The sequence below is a fragment of the Coenobita brevimanus genome, chromosome 21, assembly GCF_032717465.1.
Source record: "Coenobita brevimanus isolate Jiangsu-jjx chromosome 21, ASM3271746v2, whole genome shotgun sequence".
Classification (NCBI taxonomy): Eukaryota; Metazoa; Arthropoda; class Malacostraca; order Decapoda; family Coenobitidae; genus Coenobita; species Coenobita brevimanus.
In genome coordinates, this window is record NC_136974.1 from 27,118,686 (window position 1) to 27,136,480 (window position 17,795).

At 44.4% G+C, this 17,795-nt stretch overlaps 1 protein-coding gene across 1 annotated transcript; it reads left to right on the top strand.

The window, feature by feature from the left end:
• The first annotated feature begins 13,149 nt into the window (after window positions 1–13,149).
• LOC145392127 (uncharacterized) lies at window positions 13,150–13,476 on the top strand. Its single transcript, XM_080266578.1, has one exon. It carries the CDS (start codon window positions 13,150–13,152, stop codon window positions 13,474–13,476), a length of 327 nt encoding a protein of 108 aa, XP_080122704.1.
• Window positions 13,477–17,795: the final 4,319 nt, after the last annotated feature.

Sequence of the window (17,795 nt, forward strand, 5' to 3'; positions counted from 1 at the left end):
CATGTAGTGGTTCTCTCTTATGTTGTCCTTTGTCACTTCTAATTACTGTTTTATCTGATCGAATATTTCTGTGTACGTACAAGTTTTGTGGAGGACTCTTTCCAGGAAACCCGCACTATGATGGCAGTCTATTGTGTCCTCAGTTAAGCTTTAGACATCAAAGGTGCGGTGTGTTATCGTTGTCCTCATCCCTGAATCGATTCTACATTTTGTACACTGTTTAACAAGTTTGGTATTATTCTGGCCACTTGTACTGGTAACTAGAATAGTAAATTGTCGAACTTGAATGGCTAATTCCTGGAAATTATTATAATTATTATTAGTAGTAGTAGTAGTAGCATTAGTATTAGTATTAATATTAGTATTATTTTATTATTATTTTATTATTATCATCATCGTCATTATCATCATCCCCTTCCTTCAGCTTGCATACATAGTCGTCTTTTTTCTTATCATTGTAAGTGAAGCTTTCATAATTAATAGTACACACATAACTCTGCAATGTATACAATAATGTCGGTTGAATATCGACAAAAGTTTTAAAACTGATTTCTCAAAATGAATGAATGAATGAATAAATAAATAAATAAATAAATACTTCAAGGAAATAGAACTCTGTCACAGAACTCTAGTTCCGTTTTCGTGATACGTGTTTGCTCAACATTAGTGGCATCTGGATCACTAAACATAAGCATCTGTTTTCCTGACATTTTGACATATGCAAAACCATATTATTTATATGTTTTTGTTTGAATCTGGTGTTGTAATGACAGACTAGTAGCTTCTGAATTCATAAGTTTCTACAAATAGTGAGGATGGATGACCAGAAAATAGAGATTATTGGGGTAACGTGATGAGTTAAGATGGTAGTTTAGAAGATAAAGTGCTTGTTAGGGTACAACAGGGAAGGAAGGTTGATGGTAAAAAGTCTTTGCATGATACTGTCGTGATCTGACACTGATGATAAGACACAAAGCAAGAGTGAGAGCAGGAGAAATCAGTTATGTGATAAAAGCATGTAGAGTGACACGGAAAATACAGACACACAAATAGAGAAGAGAGGGAGACTTGTGGTGGTGATGTGTATGTGACTGGAGGCATTGGGAGCATTACACTAAGATGTATTGTCATTTGAGGAAGACGGAGATTATGAGACTGACCAGAAAAGTGTAAGTGAGTGAGGTGGAGAGGAAAACCGAGGATGAGATGGAGGGATGGAGTGGTGAGATATGAAAAAGAGGGGAGTGTGGGTTGAAGGAGGGCAGCCAATTGGCAGAGTATAGGGTGACATGGATGCGATTTTGTCTGTAGCCACCCCTTACGAGATTAAGGCGGCTGGCTGTAGATAGTTAGAATAAACTGGATCTTGTTCAAAAGAAATCCTTGCTCTCATGAATTTTAAGAGAAATATAACCATTATAAGCCACTAGCAATAAACATCCTGTCAGTGGTAATATTTTAACTGTGGCTGCAGAGAATAAAGTTAAAAGTTAATTAGACCTTGTTGTCCAGGAATCCACCCATCCATCTCCAAGCTGTAATACTGTAGTGGAAGACTCAACAACAAGTCCCCAGTGTAACCTTATCTCCGGCAGTATATTAATTTTGACTGGACTGGTGAAAGTTAGTATGCCTTGTATCCCGGGTGCCTACCTCTCTACGCAAATGTTCCAGGACCAGAATGACTCAGCAGTGTTCCAGCACAACCCGTCTCCAGCCATATATCACCTTTGGCTGGACAAATGGAAGTTGAAAGTTGATATTGCCTCGTCCTCCAGAAACCCATTGATCTTCACCTAAGCTTCAGGACCAGGATGACTCAGCACGTTCACACACACACACACACACACACACACACACACACACACACACACACACACACACACACACAGTTGCGTTTATATTATAGATACCTACTATATAATATTTATTCACTCATATTCATTCATTATCCAGTCCTTTTTTGGCCCATTAGGAGCATAAGGGCCTAGAGCTAAATTAGGCTCTTCACTCCCAGCATATAAGGCGAGAGTGACCAGACTTACTAGCCCCTGAGTGACGTTATCTGAACAATGAACCCCTGGCCACGCCTCGGATGTAACCATTATAGGCCACACTTGATGGGAACCCCTTCATCTACTAGACCACAAGGCGACATTTGCTTATAAGGTAACCAGCCAACATAGAAAATGGTTTCCTGGATTACCGAAAGCCATTATGTCACTCAGCATACAATGACCTTAAGACAGCACTGCATCAAGGGACTGGGTCATGGTCGCCCCCACCTACCACATCCATTATAACCTTCATATTATACGCTGAATTAGGTATAATGCATCAAATATGTGAAGGATTTGGATGAATTATAATATTTATTTAATCGTCCATTTTCTTCACTCTGAAAGCTTACTGTATCTTCATATAATACAAAATCAATAGTCTGCAAATCTCATTCAGAAACATTTAAAAAAAAAAAAAAACTGCTGAAAGTGACTTAGTAAACTTGAGCTGAGCATGTATTTTAACATCTTCAGTCTAATGAAGTACTTTTGTATTATTCTCATTACTCATGTATGGTTATATTCTATCTGGGAGATCATCCCTGTTCTGAAAGAGATAATGGAGGCCATATTTAACTCCCCAATTTAAAAGAAAAAAATCTCTCAGGAGCAGAATGAAATCGTCTGGAATGAGCAGGAATAAACCACGAATACGTCACCGCATTCAAGGAGTTAAGGACTGAACCGTGCATGTACCGTCATATGCGGCATAATGGAGGGTCCAGCGTTTGTGCCCGTCCATGTACAGTACAGTATAGATTATCCTGTAAAATCTCAAATTCCTTTCACCTCAACTCGATTATTCTTCACGTGAAATGAATGTCAATGATATTTTCCACTATATCTGCATTATTTGCTCTTCATGATTTAAGATGAGTGATTCAGAAGTTATACAGGCAACAAAGGATATGCAAATAAAACTTTGTGTGCATACGAGTATTTCTTGACACTCAGCTTACTTTAAAACACCATGATATAACACTTCTGGTAAATGATTGATAGAAATAAATATCACAAACTAGCCATTTCGGCATCAAAAGAGTATTCATGATTCTTTGAAAATAAAATGAGATATATATTGTGAGAATACGAGTGAAATGGTCGCGGATTTGTTCACATGGAGCCGAGTTTTATATCTGTCTGGTAATACCCTTGATTGGCACTAAATTATTCTGAACATGAACGCCCCTACAAACGTTTGAAAATACGTCACGTAAAACTGTAATGTGAATGACCGCAATGAATAAACTACCTCTCTCACGATCGGGACAACTCCGGTCTTCTATTCCAGCTACCACTTCAGTATTATTCAGCTGAGTGAGCCACAGGAGCCTGATCTGATTTTTAATATTGATACCATTACCCTACTCATGCTCGGGACAACTCTAGTAATCTCTCCCAGTTACTGCCAAACGAATTTACGAGTATTGAGCTGATTCACAGGAGCATACAGGACTTAGGTACTCGACAGATAAAATGACATCAAGAAGACCCATTCAGTGAGTGCAACACCCGCGTCCAACAACTGGTCTAAGGGACGAAAAATTTACTTTGTTTTGTGACCTTGACCTTCGAACGAATACTTTCAACATCGAATTTCTTCACTCTTGTCTGATCTTTAGCCCATCCACCCACTTTGGCCTAAATCAGATCAGAATTGTTTGATTACCCGTCCTCGCCCCGGATGGGCTCGGGGACGGGTTTTGTTTTCACTAAGTTTGTCTGTTTGTCTGCTTGTTTGTCTGTCTGTCTGTCTGTTAACAACTTTACGCGAAAACTACTGGTGCGATCTGGACTAAAGTAACAGGGATGATGGACTAGACCTTCTGATCACCTGATTAAATTTTGGGCCAAATTGGGCCAAGGACCAGGCTGTAGGCCCGAAAAATGTAACAAATGAATAAATAAATAGAACGGGGATAGGTAAAAATCGTTTTTCTCCATAACTCCTATCAAATTCGTCCTGTCGACATGAAACCAAAACCTAAAGGTGCATCTTTCAAATCTGCATCCTATAACATGTCTCATTACATCAGGGGGGTCACCCCTCACTTAGCAGTAGGGGGGTCAATGTCCGGTGGGTCGGGCCTAAAATTTCAAATGGGCATAAAATCGTCAATTTTTGCCCGATTTACTCCAAATTTGATATGTGACATCTTTGACTAGATATCCTGTTGTGTTTATACGTCAGCACTAAAATGACTGCCGGGGTCGGGTTTGCTGTGCCTTGGCACCGCTTCTTGTTTGATCGAGTGATCTTGATCTTTGAACTGTTGTTCTCAAAGGGTAATACAATCACTTCATCAGCGACTGACCTTAAATCCTTCCATCCAGTCCTGTCCAAATCGAACCAAAACGTCTTGAGTTAAAGGGCCGAGCATTTGACCTTGACCTCTTAAGAATTGTTCTTAAAATTGACTTTCTCCTTGCTTCACCCTGAACCCTCTCATAAAGTTTGGTCTAAACTGGATGGAAACTGTTTCAACTGACCCTCCCAGGTGACTTTGACATTTGACATTTCCTTGTCACCTTGACAGTTCATTGATTATTTTCAAAACTGAATCCCTCGAGTCTTGCTCTACCATGAATCCTTCCACAAAACTTGTTGTAAGACGATTTTTAAACCCTGCTTTGTGGCTTTGACCTTTGACCTATACTTCTCAAAAACTCTAGGCCAACCCCCCGTTCAAATAAAACCAACACAGCTTTAGTTATTTTGTTCACGCACAGACACACAGGTCGAACTTTGACCTAACCCGTGACCTTGATGTTCGATATGTTGTAAAAAGTTGGGTCTCCTTGGCTGACCCTTAATCCTTCCATCAAGTTCGATTAAACTCGGATCAAAATTTTCTGAGCCATTGTAAATACACACACACACACACACACACACACACACACACACACACTCAGAGAGAGAGAGAGAGAAAGAGAGAGAGAGAGAGAGAGAGAGAGAGAGAGAGAACAAACAGACAAACGCCGACCTTAACATCACATCTCTCGCCCCACGAGCACTGACGTAAAAGAAAAGGGCAGATGTGTGCTTCATCATCGGCATTATTATAATTATTATCGTCCTACCTTTTTTTCCACCAATAAACATGGTGGGTACGATCCTGAAATACGAACAATAGAGCTTCATTTTTCTGTCTGTCTGCCTGTCCTCTATGGAAATCGAAAGGGATGCATAACGCATACAGAACTCTCTAAACAGCTCTAACAGGTGTAACTTTTTACGACGAAATCAGAGTGCACCTTACAGTTGCTGAAGTGGCGCCCCTGATGGTCCAAATTAGACCTAATTAGAAATAATCAAGTCAACATCGTGGAAACATGGTAGCCAGTTATAATAGATAGATAGATAAATAGATATAGATATAGATATTACATTCATATCGTTATTAGCTACAATTGGTCGGATGGGTAGGGTGGGAGGGGTGGGTGGCCAGGATCGGTGGGTGGGCGGGTAGTGAGAAGGTAGGTCCATGACAGGAACACATCCAAGGGGAATCTATTCCTAGGGAAAAGGACCCAAGGAGAAACGTAGGTTCGAGTGGTAAAATGAGATCCTGGGGAGTCTTCTCCCACAGGAGGAGTGACCATTCAGAGTCCCTGGCAACGCCGGTATGCAAGATCATAGGGTTTTACCCGGGCAAGGATTGGTACGCTTGTTAGTTTCTAAATATATTTTGACAGATAATTTTTATAATTGTGATATGAATAATCAAGAGAGAAATTGAGACAAAGCCAGAAAAAAAAAATACTGTACCGTAAAAACATACATAATTCACAGAGAACCTACTTGGGTATACAAAAGACTCCGTGGGTAATATTACGCTGATGATTATTAACAGGAACCTGAGTATCGACAAAAAATCGGACTGGGCCATTGAAAAGACAATTAGGCCTATGGAAAGGAATTATATATATCGGACTGTGAATTATGTCTATGGAAATTGAACTGAACCAGTTGAAGGTGACTAAGGCCTCTGAAACTAGACTGGACCTATGGAAAGTGAATTTAGTGAAGTGTGTTCCAGTGATCAGCCATTCCCAAGAGGAGGAATGCAGTGGTGAAATCCTTCCCTGCTCTAGTAAAGCTATACTTTATCGTCTAACCCAAACTGAATACAAGGGCCACACAGAGAATGCAATATCCGCGCACACCAAAGGGTCCAAGTCCCAAACACTGACTTTGTCCTGTGACATTGTCCTTCAACCAACTGCCCCCAAAATCGAATTACATCATCATTGTCTGGCACTTAACTCTTCCACCAAGTTTGGTCAGTATCAGATCAGAACTGTTTGGGTCGACCTTGCCTTGTGATCTTGACATCTGGCTGACTGTTCTCATAATCGGATCCTTTTATCCTCACCACACCCTGAACCTTTTCACAGTTTGAATCATTGTTCTCAAATACAACGGGTTTACCCCTTGGCTGAACCTCAACCTTTCCACCAAGTTTGTTCCAAATGAGATTCAAGTTGTGTCATTTATTTCGTACACACGCAGGCACACAGACCGAACTTTGGCCTTGCCCTGCGACTTTGTCCTTTGACCTTCTCAAAATACGAATGCCTTTGTTCTTGCCTGACGCTCAACCCGTCTAAGTTTGATATAACCTTGATAAAAAATAATTAAGTTGACTTGTTAGATCGGGGTTTGACCTATCCCTGTGACGTTAGCCCTTAAATTATTCTTTAAAACGACAGGTTTTACCTTTGGCAAACATTCAACCATTCCACGAAGTTTTGTTAAAATTAGATGAAATCTTTTGGGGTTGTTTTGTTCACACACACAAACACACACACACACACACACACACACACACACACACACACACACACACACACACACACACACACATCGAGTAAAACACTACGAGTTCTCGCTTCGCAAACAGAGTACAATAAAATAAAAAAAAGGCCATCTTTGGGCTGAACGGGTTACTGAGGTTGTTTATAAGTGTGACTGTCATTGCTGTGACACTACCGTCATTTGAGTTAAATGTGACCTAATAAGGTACACATGAACACTGGTGGCTCAGTTCCCACCACACCATGACTGAGACAACACACTCCGCTCCAGCCCTCACTCCCATCCTCCTCCTCCTTCTCATCCCGGTGAGTTTACTAGTAATAACGGGTCATGACCTTACAGTCAGCGCAGTGAGTTGCTAACATGAGAAAACGTATATTCACATAATGAAGAATGTTATTGTGAAGAGGCAACAATTCGACCCGACTTGGACCTTCTTGCCAAGTGAGCCCGGAACTGTTGAACCTTTACAATGCACATAACCTAAGTATATGGATGTAAGTACTCTCATGTGAACAACAACAACAGCATCCTTTGCTCCGCTGAGTCTCTCTCAGGTGAAAAAGGCTGCCAAGAACTAGTCAGAATATAGTACATTAATTCATCCATTGTTGTGAAAGGGATGAAGGGACTGCTTTCAAACCCTTTATTGTGTAAGTTTTCTCACCAGCGACTAAAAACCTGTGTCAGACCATCGTGGTGAAAGGCATAAAATTCTTAAGGTCGTACTTCCATGCGTCTGGGTATTTTTTAGCACTTCTTAGTGATACGGTTTGCATGTTTCTCTTGATTAATTAAACGTATATGGAGAAGCACACGACTGTTCCACCACGAAATTTCCCTACCGGAGTACTACAGGGCTCCGTTCTTCCACGACGCTGTTCAACCTAGACATGCATGATATTCTAGCAACCCAGCCCTCACAAGTCTCATATGCAGATGGCATCGCATTGCAGACAGTCTGCACACTCCAACAGGACTACCATTGTCCCAGCCAAAACCACCACCACACTCAGCAGCAACAGCCAACATGAATACAAGTACACCCCTCACATCACACTTAACAATGTGTACCTGTGCTACAAACACCCTCTACAAAGATGCTTGGAATGACATGACACAGAACTTACTTCAAAAACCACAAACAAGACACCAAGAGGCGGTGCGCCGCCAGGCTCGGTGCACTCAGGTCAATTACAGGGGCAAAACTTTGGACAACTAAAACACTCTCCTTACTCCATAAACAATACATTAGATCAGTGATGGCCCATGCGACCCCGATTCGGGCTCCTGTCCTAGCTAATGTTCACTACAACACCTTGCACACCAGCGTAATAACTCCCTACACGTCACCACTGACTGCAGCAAAAACTCTCCCACAGCTCATTTATGCTCTAAAACCAAAGTACTCCCTGTCAGAGATTGTCTTGATATAAGCAAACAGTTCTTTGCAGTAGCCTGTGTCAGTAGACAACACTCCTGTCATTACATAACGGAGACACGCAACACACCTAGGTGAAACAATCACCGCACAAACATTAAAAAACCTTCTATAACAACATCCACCTCCAGACATTCCAACACTAGCAATGAAGAATTACCTACATACTTCACGTGCTGGACAACACAACACATCAATCAGAACACAGCGTCACAAGCTACCTCCCCCCCCCCTCCCCCCGACATCCATCCATCGGAGGCGATCTTGAATCAGGACATCACTTAGTCCTCCTCATCTGCCAGCTTAGATCTGGGTTGCGTGGAATCACAGATTTTTTTTTTTTTTTTTATAAATAACAGAACGGAGGAAGGAAACACAAATGAGTAAAAAAAAATAATCCATACACCAGATTACTGGTGTCCTCTGTTCATAAGATATCTGTAACAGTTAGACTTTAACAGTTGTGGATTGAAATTTGGAGGAAAACAACTCTGGGGAAGCGAGTTCCAGAGAGATGCAGTTCTGGGAATGAAAGAATTCTGATAGGCAGAAGTTCTGCAATATGGTTGAGTGACATTCCAGTCATGAGCGCTACCAGATGCCCGTGTAGCACGAGGGAAGGCATGGAGAGGTGGCACCATGGACGCAACTTCGTCTGAGCATTTGCCAAAAAAGTATCTGTAAAATAATGCAAGGGAGGCAACATTCCTTCTTACTTGCAGGGGAGGTAGTTTATATGTAATGGCAGGGTTGTTAATGATTCTAACAGCTTTATTCTGAATTTTGTCTAGTTGTCTTAATGCAACTTCTCCACAATCATTCCACAAGGATGAGCAATATTCAAGCTGAGAGCGCACATGACTCTTATAAATTATAGCTAACTGCTCATCGGCAAAGAAGTTACGGACTCTGTACAATAATCCAAGTTTCTTTGAGGCGGTTTTAGCAAGTGATCTGACATGAGAAGTCCAGCTGAGGGCACTGTTAAGTGAGACACCAAGAATTTCAATACTTTTGGAGATGGGAATATTAGTAGCACTGAAGGTAATGTACGAATCTGGCAATATCTGTCTATTAGTAAACTGTATATATTTAGTTTTACTAGCATTAAAAAAGACAAGGTTGTTTTGTCCCCATTCACTGATTGTAGATAGATCTTGATTTATGGAGATGGCTGTACTGAGTTGAGAGGTAGAGATATTAGACTTTGTAAATGGATGTCTGAGTGTGAATGAACTATGTAGTGTTAAGTCATCTGCATATAAGTGAACGGGATTGTGAGTGACAGATAAGAGATCATTAATATGAACCAGAAATAGGGTTGGCGCCAGAACTGATCCCTGCGGCACGCCGGCGTTAATTGAGTGGAAATTCGAATATACATCATCTACTTTTACTCTTATTTTCCTGTCACTAAGATAAGAAGAAATCAAAGGAACAAAAGACGTTAGTCCATAGCAAGGGAGTTTGGACAGCAGGGAACGGTGCCAACTCTGTCGAAAGCTTTAGAGATATCGAGATGACACATGCCCTGCCTGTAGCACACGCACTGGAACACTACACAGCACATGCCACATTATGAAGCAGACGCAACATCAACGATGTAAGATACCTATGGAACAATCCCACAGGGAAGTTGCTTACCTGCGGTCGACAAGTCTGTTCGATCAGGCACATCGGGGTTGAGCAACAACCAAACCACGTTTTTCAACGGGATGGTCAAGCGAATGATTTAGTGGCATATTCTCGTTGATATATTAGATTTCATAGCACTTCTTCCTTAGTGATCTGTTTTGCTCATTACACCAAAATATCCTTTTAGTATGTTACCGATGGAGGTGATAAGCTTGTGTCTAACTCTTCTGGGACTAAGGCATCTAGGTATAGATATATGCATTTTAAATCTGAGCAGCAAAACTGAAAGAAAATGTAGTCTCACAGAAAAAAAAAAATAGCTAACACTTTTCACTCTGTACTGTGCCATGATCATCCTCGGACCAATTGATGGTAGTAAGTCAACTCTTCATTGTGTCAGTCTTGTTTAAAGCCGCCTATACTGTATTTGTCACAAACATGTAATCAAGATTCCCTCACCACCGCCACTGACCTGTCCTATGATGACGTAGCCACTTGATGCTCGGGCACATTTAGACTTCTGAGCTCCCCCATAGAACATTTGGTGGAGTCAGTACATTGCACCCTTTTAGTAAGCAAGCCTGCGATGTGCGGTACACTTACTAACATAAGCCGAAATCACCGAGAAGAAAATCAAAGCTATAAAAGCATCTCTCTCTCTCTCTCTCTCTCTCTCTCTCTCTCTCTCTCTCTCTCTCTCTCTCTCTCACTCACTCACTTACTCACTCACTCACTCACTCACTCACTCACTCACTCTGTGTGTGTGTGTGTGTGTGTGTGTGTGTGTGTGTGTGTGTGTGTGTGTGTGTGTGAAGTTACAAATCGTCTTGTGGTGGACCAAGGTTGGCGGTCGGGCCGTCAGGTTGGTAGACGAATGGGTGGGCATGGGGGGTAGATTGGTGGGATGGTTGAATTTAAGTGGGTGGGTGTGGTGGGTGATGTGAGTGCAGTTGACGCAGTGGGTGGGAGGAGTGGTTGGGGTGGGCAGGCAGGGTGTGGTGGGTGGGCTGGGTGGGGTGGTTGGGAGTTAATGAGCATGTGGGTGGATGGGTGGATATGTGGCTACTCACATGAGAAGCTAGAATATGGTCTTAGTGCACTGGGTGAGTGGATAGGTATACTGGTGGGAGGGGGGATGAGGAAAATAAGTCCACTGGGAACAGATCCATGGCGCAAATAGGTCCCTGACTGTAACAGGTTCACGTGAGAAACTTGTTTCATGGGGGATACGTCCTTGGGGAAAATGGGTCCAAGTGGAAACACAGGCCTAATAGGTAAAAAGCCTAAAGAGGAAATAGGCCCATATCAGAAAATCACTCCAAGTGGGGACTCGGTGTGTCCTCATCGGGAGAACATGGGTCGACGGAAGTGAAATAGTTCATGGAGGAAAGCGGTCCATAAGGAACATAGGTCATTCAAGGAAAGATGAGTGCGTGAAGGAAAAATGGTCCATGATTAATCTAAGACCCCGTTCACACATCGCCGAAAGAGAAGCCGAATGCATGCCGAATAGGCTTCGGGAAACGTTCGGCGGTCAATTCTGGGCTATTCGGCGCACTTCGGGAACGTTTCGGGGTGTTCGAAATGGGTTCGGGCAAGTCACCGAATATTTCATCAAACATGAAATATTCGGTGTGACCTGCCCGAACTCACTTCCTCGGGGCCCCCTCGGGTCGCATTCGGTAATCCTTCGGTATGCATTCCAAGCATTCAGTATGCATTCGCCGATGTATCGCCGACAAAATGACCGTTATAAATCGGTACGATGTCGGCGATGAATCGGCGAATATGGACAGAATACATACCAAAATTATACCGATTGTCCCAAGAATGTATACAGAATTTTGAACACCGCCACCGAGGCATATATAAAAGGCCAAAGCATCACAGTCACACTTTCCAGAGCTAGGAGAACGGGCGCACTACAGCATCTACAGCAGAATGGAGGCGGGATCCGAAGACCTGTTCCCAGAGGACTCCAACCCCCATTTCCAAGATTCCTGCCTGTCGCAGGAGAGCCAGACAGGTAGGTCAGATACTTGACGCAGAGCAGGGAGTCATGTGCTGCTTTGCCCACAGGGCCACGGCTTGCTTGCTGACTCGCTGGGGGATGACTGCTGTGATGTCCATCTGTTGGAACTGGGAGTGTGATGGGCTTTTGGTACGCCATACACCCCTGGGTGGGCGGGAAGTTCGGTATGCATTCGGGATGCCCTTGGTACAGCATCGGCGATGCATCGACCCGACGATGCATCGCCGATGCATCGTCGATGCTGTACCGAGCACGCATGAAAAATGACGGTTAATTTTCAAAATAAGAGTTTCGGGGTTGGCGTCTGTGCGCATTCTGTTTATGCCTGGTTTGCATTCTATTTCGTCGGTCGGCGACATCAAACAGACAGCAGACAGAAAGGCCGAATTCGGGCAGTTTGCGCCTGATTCTGGCCGAATCCCGGCCGAATAAGATTCGGCACGCATTCGGCATCTCATTCGGCGATGTGTGAACGGGCCCTAAGGGCCTGTTCACACATCGCCGAATGAGATGCCGAATGCGCGCCGAACCGTATTCGGCCAGGATTCGGCCAGAATCGGGCCCAAACTGCCCGAATTTGGCCTTTCTGTCTGCTGTCTGTTTGATGTCGCCGACAGTATACCGACGAAATAGAATGCAAACCGAACGCAAATCGAACGCAAACACCTGAAACTTCTATTTTGAAAATTAACCGTCATTTTTTCGGTGCAACATCGGTACAGCATCGACGATGCATCGGCGATGCATCGTTGATGCATTGCCGATGCTGTACCGAGGGCATCCCGAGTACATACCGAACTTCCCACGGCCACCCAGGGGTGTATATATATGCGCGTACCAAAAAGCCCATCACACTCCCAGTTCCAACAGAGCAACAATGGACATCACAGCAGTCATCCCCAGCGAAGTCAACAACCATGCCGTGGCCCTGTGGAGCAAAGCACAGATGGACTCCCTGCTCTGCATCAAGTATCTGACCTACCTGTACCCGGAAGACGAGGAAAAAGACCACATTTCACCCCGGAGGAGGTGCAAGATTCGCCAGAAGGGGTCCTGTTGGTCCCGTGACTGGCTTCAATGACGGAAAGAATTTACCCAATGGGAGAACCTTCTGCAGGAGCTGATACTGGAGGACTGGACATCATTTCGCAATTTCCTACGCATGGACGAGGACCTCTTCAGTGAACTCCTTGAGAGAATTCGTCCTTGCATTGAAAAGCAGCGCACCTTCTGGTGGGAGCCCTTGGAGGCAGGTTTGAGGCTCTCCATCACCCTCAGGTACCTGGCCACCGGGGACAACTACCGCAGCCTTTCCTTTGGATTCCAAGTACCTCCCAACTCTATCTCCTGCATCATGTACGAGACGTGTGAGGCCATCATCGCGGAGTACATGGACAAGGTGATCGTTTGCCCATCGACAGCCAAGGAATGGAAACAAGTTGCAAGGGCTTCTCACGAAGGTGGCAGTTTCATCACACCATTGGAGTGATAGATGGCAAGCACATTCGTATGCGTGCTCCTAGCAAAAGTGGATCCTACTACTACAACTACAAGAATTTCTTCTCCCTGGTCCTGCTTTCTGTGGTCGACAGTGATTACAAATTCATGTTTGTGGATGTGGGTGCCAATGGGGCAATTTGTGATGCCCAGGTATTTCCCAACTCAACCCTACACAAAGCACTCTCGAATAACCAAGTTCGACTGCTTCCCCGAGAACCTCTGATTGATGGCGAGCACCCGGTGCCCTACTTCATCATTGGAGATGATGCCTTCGCCCTTCAAGAATGGTTGATGAAGCCCTTCCCCAACCGAGGTCACACCTACGAGGAGAGAATCTACAACTACCGCCTCTCCAGAGCAAGACGAGTGGTCGAGAATGCCTTCGGCATCCTCGCGAACAGGTAAGTGAACTTTTGATGTTTACAAATGTCAGACTTGTCTATATATCAATACAATTGAGGAGTAAGTGTTCTTTGTCGCATGGTGCCATGCGAATAACGATAAATTTTCTTATCCCTTCCAGATTTCGCTGCCTGCTGACGGCGATGCTACTGCAGCCGAGGGATGTGGAAGCAGCAGTTCTCGCCGCCTGTTGTCTCCACAATCTCCTGAGGGAGCGGAGGCCGTCGTACTGCATGGCCAATGCTGACGCTGAAGACCCCGTCACGCACAGGGTCACCGAGGGTGCCTGGCACGATGGTAGGCAGTTGGACCCACTGGAGCCCCTGGTGAACCCAAGAGCTCTGGCAGCACCCAAGAACATCTGCAGCTACCTGAAGGACTTCTACAACTCACCTGCAGGACGCGTGTCATGGCAGGACCAGAGGGTGGATGACTAGGAGAGCCAAGCTGTGTGATAGAATATATGCTTTGCGTCTTAGATTATGCTGTGTCATTTTGTAATATGTACATAGTGTATTTCCCATGCACTGTGTTCGTTGTGACTTTTAAAAAAAATTAAAAAAATACCATTGTTGGAGAAAACATACGCGTTTTTTTACATACCAAAATAGTTAAGCTCGCAATTAGTTGGTATAGTAAGAAAACTCAGTGTCACATTTTATTTACTTTACTGATCATCTTACATACACTAGGAAAAATAGCATAAATGGCACGAATGAATAGCTTTCATTAATATACATAGTTATAAGTTAATACAGTTAGAGCTGGGTATATTTCTTGGGGGTGGAATGCTGTTGTAGGAGGGTGAGAGACTTGAGTGCCTGGGCCAAGTTGTGTGATAGAATATATGCTTTGTGTCTTAGATTATGCTGTGTCATTTAGTAATATGTACTTTACATAGTGTACTTCTATCATGCACTGTGTTCGTTGTGACTTGTAAAAAAAAATAAAGGAAATATCATTGTTGGAAAAAACATACGGGTTTTTTTACATACCAAAATAATTAAGCTCGCAATTAGTTGGTATAGCAAGAAAACTCAGTGTCACACTTTATTTACTTTACTGATCAGCTTACTTACACTAGGAAAAATAGCATAAATGGCATGAATGAATAGCTTTCATTAATATACATAGTTATAAGTTAATACAGTTAGAGCTGGGTATACTTCTTGGGAGTGGAATGCTGTCGTAGGGGAGTCGAGAGACTTGAGTGCCTGGGCGTAGTCGGATCCACAGCTGACTGGTTCGCTGGCCTGTTCATGAACGACGCACCCATCAGTTCCCTGAATGACAGGTTTGAAAAACTGGCTGACATCGGCCGGTGCTGGGGGCAGTAGGCACCGGCTTGCTGCTGCTGCTGCTGGTGCTCCAGCTCCCACACCCGCTGCTGCAGTTGCTGCATGTGGCTGGCAGCGTAGGTGGATGGCCCTGGGTCGAGCGGAGGAGGAGCCAGGCCAGAGTGCTGGAGCGGCGCTACTGCCGGTGTGGATTCTGCTGCTGCTGGCGCTGGTGAGGTCCCCATGGTGGAGGCCAGCTCGCTCTCCTGCAGGCTGAGGAGGAGAGCTGTGGTGTCACGCTGGAACCTCATCACACTGTTCATCAACAGCATATCCAGCACCGACTTGATGTAAAGTTCGACACAAGTGTGTCACTGGGGCTCTTCGGCTTTAGGAACTCCTCCAGCTGTTTGGCACTGGCCTGGCTGTCTTCAATGTGTTTCGTGAGCTGTGGAAGTAAGACATTCATTGTAAAATACCGTACAACATACAAAGCGGATAGGGTATTCACTGAAAAATTATAGGGCCACTCATAGCAAAGCGATTCTCACCTGGGCTAAGTAGGGCCTGGTGGAGGGTGTCTTCTCACGCCGCACAGCCGTCCTCTGGGCGTGTTTGGCGGAGGCCTGGGCTGCACCCTGTCTGTCGTCGCTGTGCACAACCTCCATATGTTGGGTTGGATGTGTCTCGTCCTCGCTACGCGTACCTTCTCCCAATTGGGAAAAGGGCAGCTGAAAAAAATAAAAATAAAAACACTAGGACGATTATCTTCAGGAACAAAATTATGTAGAGTCTTGTACAAAGGTCTGTTCTTAAACTTTTTACAGGATTTTTTTTTTTACACTCTCAAGATTGTATCTGCGCAAAACACTCACCTTGGACTGTCATGTCTTTGGCATCGAAACAAACGACCTCAGGAGGCCGAAGTTGCCCCATATCCAGGCGTCCCTCTCGCTCAGGTTCTCCACGATGGGGCCCTGGCCTGACCTTGTGTGGTGTAGCTTCACGTAGCGAGTCCTCATGCCGTCGACCCAAACACATAGCTGGTTGCCTGAAAAACGAAATGATATTTACTGCATATGCATAATTGCTGAGGCACCTCTATAAGTTCACAAAAATCACATGATGAGTGTTATATGAACACACTGCTTGTTACACACACGAAGTAAAAAATCACTGCACACACAAGAAGCACTGTTACTCACTTTCGATGTTGAGCTCCTTGGCATTGTCAGCCATCAATCTCGCCTTCTTGGCGACGTCCTTGTAGCAACTGAGCTTCTTGTTATAAAATATAGGGTGCTGCTGAAGCCACTCAGCCAAGTCGCGCTCCCGCCATTCATTCAGCTTGGATGATGTGCGCCGGACCTTCTTGGGGACAAACACCTGTGACATCTCGCTGTTGTCGTTGTTGTCAGGCAACCGCTGTTGGTCTTCTTCAGAGGAGATGTCCCTAGTGGCCATTTTTCGCTTGTGTTTGCTGAGACCAGCCTCATCACCTCTCATGCGACCTCTTGAAGTCGACGCAGTAGCAGGTCTATCTGGAGGTGGGACCAGGGGCTCCACCACCTCATCGGGAGTCTGGCTCTCCTGTGACAGGCCGCAATCTTGGAAGTTGGGGTTGGAGTCCTCTGGGAACAGGTCTTCAGATGCCGCTTCTATTCTGCTGTAGATGCTGTAGTGCACCCGTTCTCCTAGCTCTGGAAAGTGTGACTGGGATGCTTTGGCCTTTTATATATGCCTCGGTGGGCGGTGTTCAAAATTCTGTATACATTCTTGGGACAATCGGTATAATTTTGGTATGTATTCTGTCCATATTCGCCGATTCATCGCCGACATCGTACCGATTTTTAACAGTCATTTTGTCGGCGATACATCAGTGAATGCATACTGAATGCTTGGAATGCATACCGAAGGATTACCGAATGCGACCCGAGGTGGTCCCGAGGAAGTGAGTTCGGGCAGGTCACACCGAATATTTCATGTTTGATGAAATATTCGGTGACTTGCCCGAACCCATTTCGAACACCCGAAACGTTCCCGAAATGCGCCGAATAGCCCAGAAATGACTGCCGAACGTTTCCCGAAGCCTATTTGACATGCATTCGGCTTCTCTTTCGGCGATGTGTGAACGGGGTATAAGGGGGAAATAAGTCCATGGGAGAAATTAGGTTCATAGAAAGCCCATGGGGAAATAGGTCCATAAGGGAAACAGGTCCATGGATTAAACAGAAAGTCCATTGGAGAAAGTAGCTTAATCAGGGAAAATCTATGGGTGAAACAAGTCCATGAGAAAAACAGGTCAAAGGGGAAATGAGCCCATGGGGAGAATGGGTCCAAAGGGGAAAATGGGTCAATGGAGGAACCGGCTCAGTGACATGTTAATATGTATATGGAAAAAAAACGGGTGGAGAGATGTTCCTTAGAAGGTGTAGCCGGAGACGGACGTATGTGCCAGTAATCTAGTAATACAAGTATGTAAAAGTGCATCGGCAGTTAGTCTGCTTATTAGTTTTTGGTATGCATTTACATTTTGACTTAGATATTATTCTTGATTTCTTAGCACCGCCATTGCAAAGTGGAACACTACTTGGGTGCTTGAGCATCATCAACCCTTGACTTATGTCAA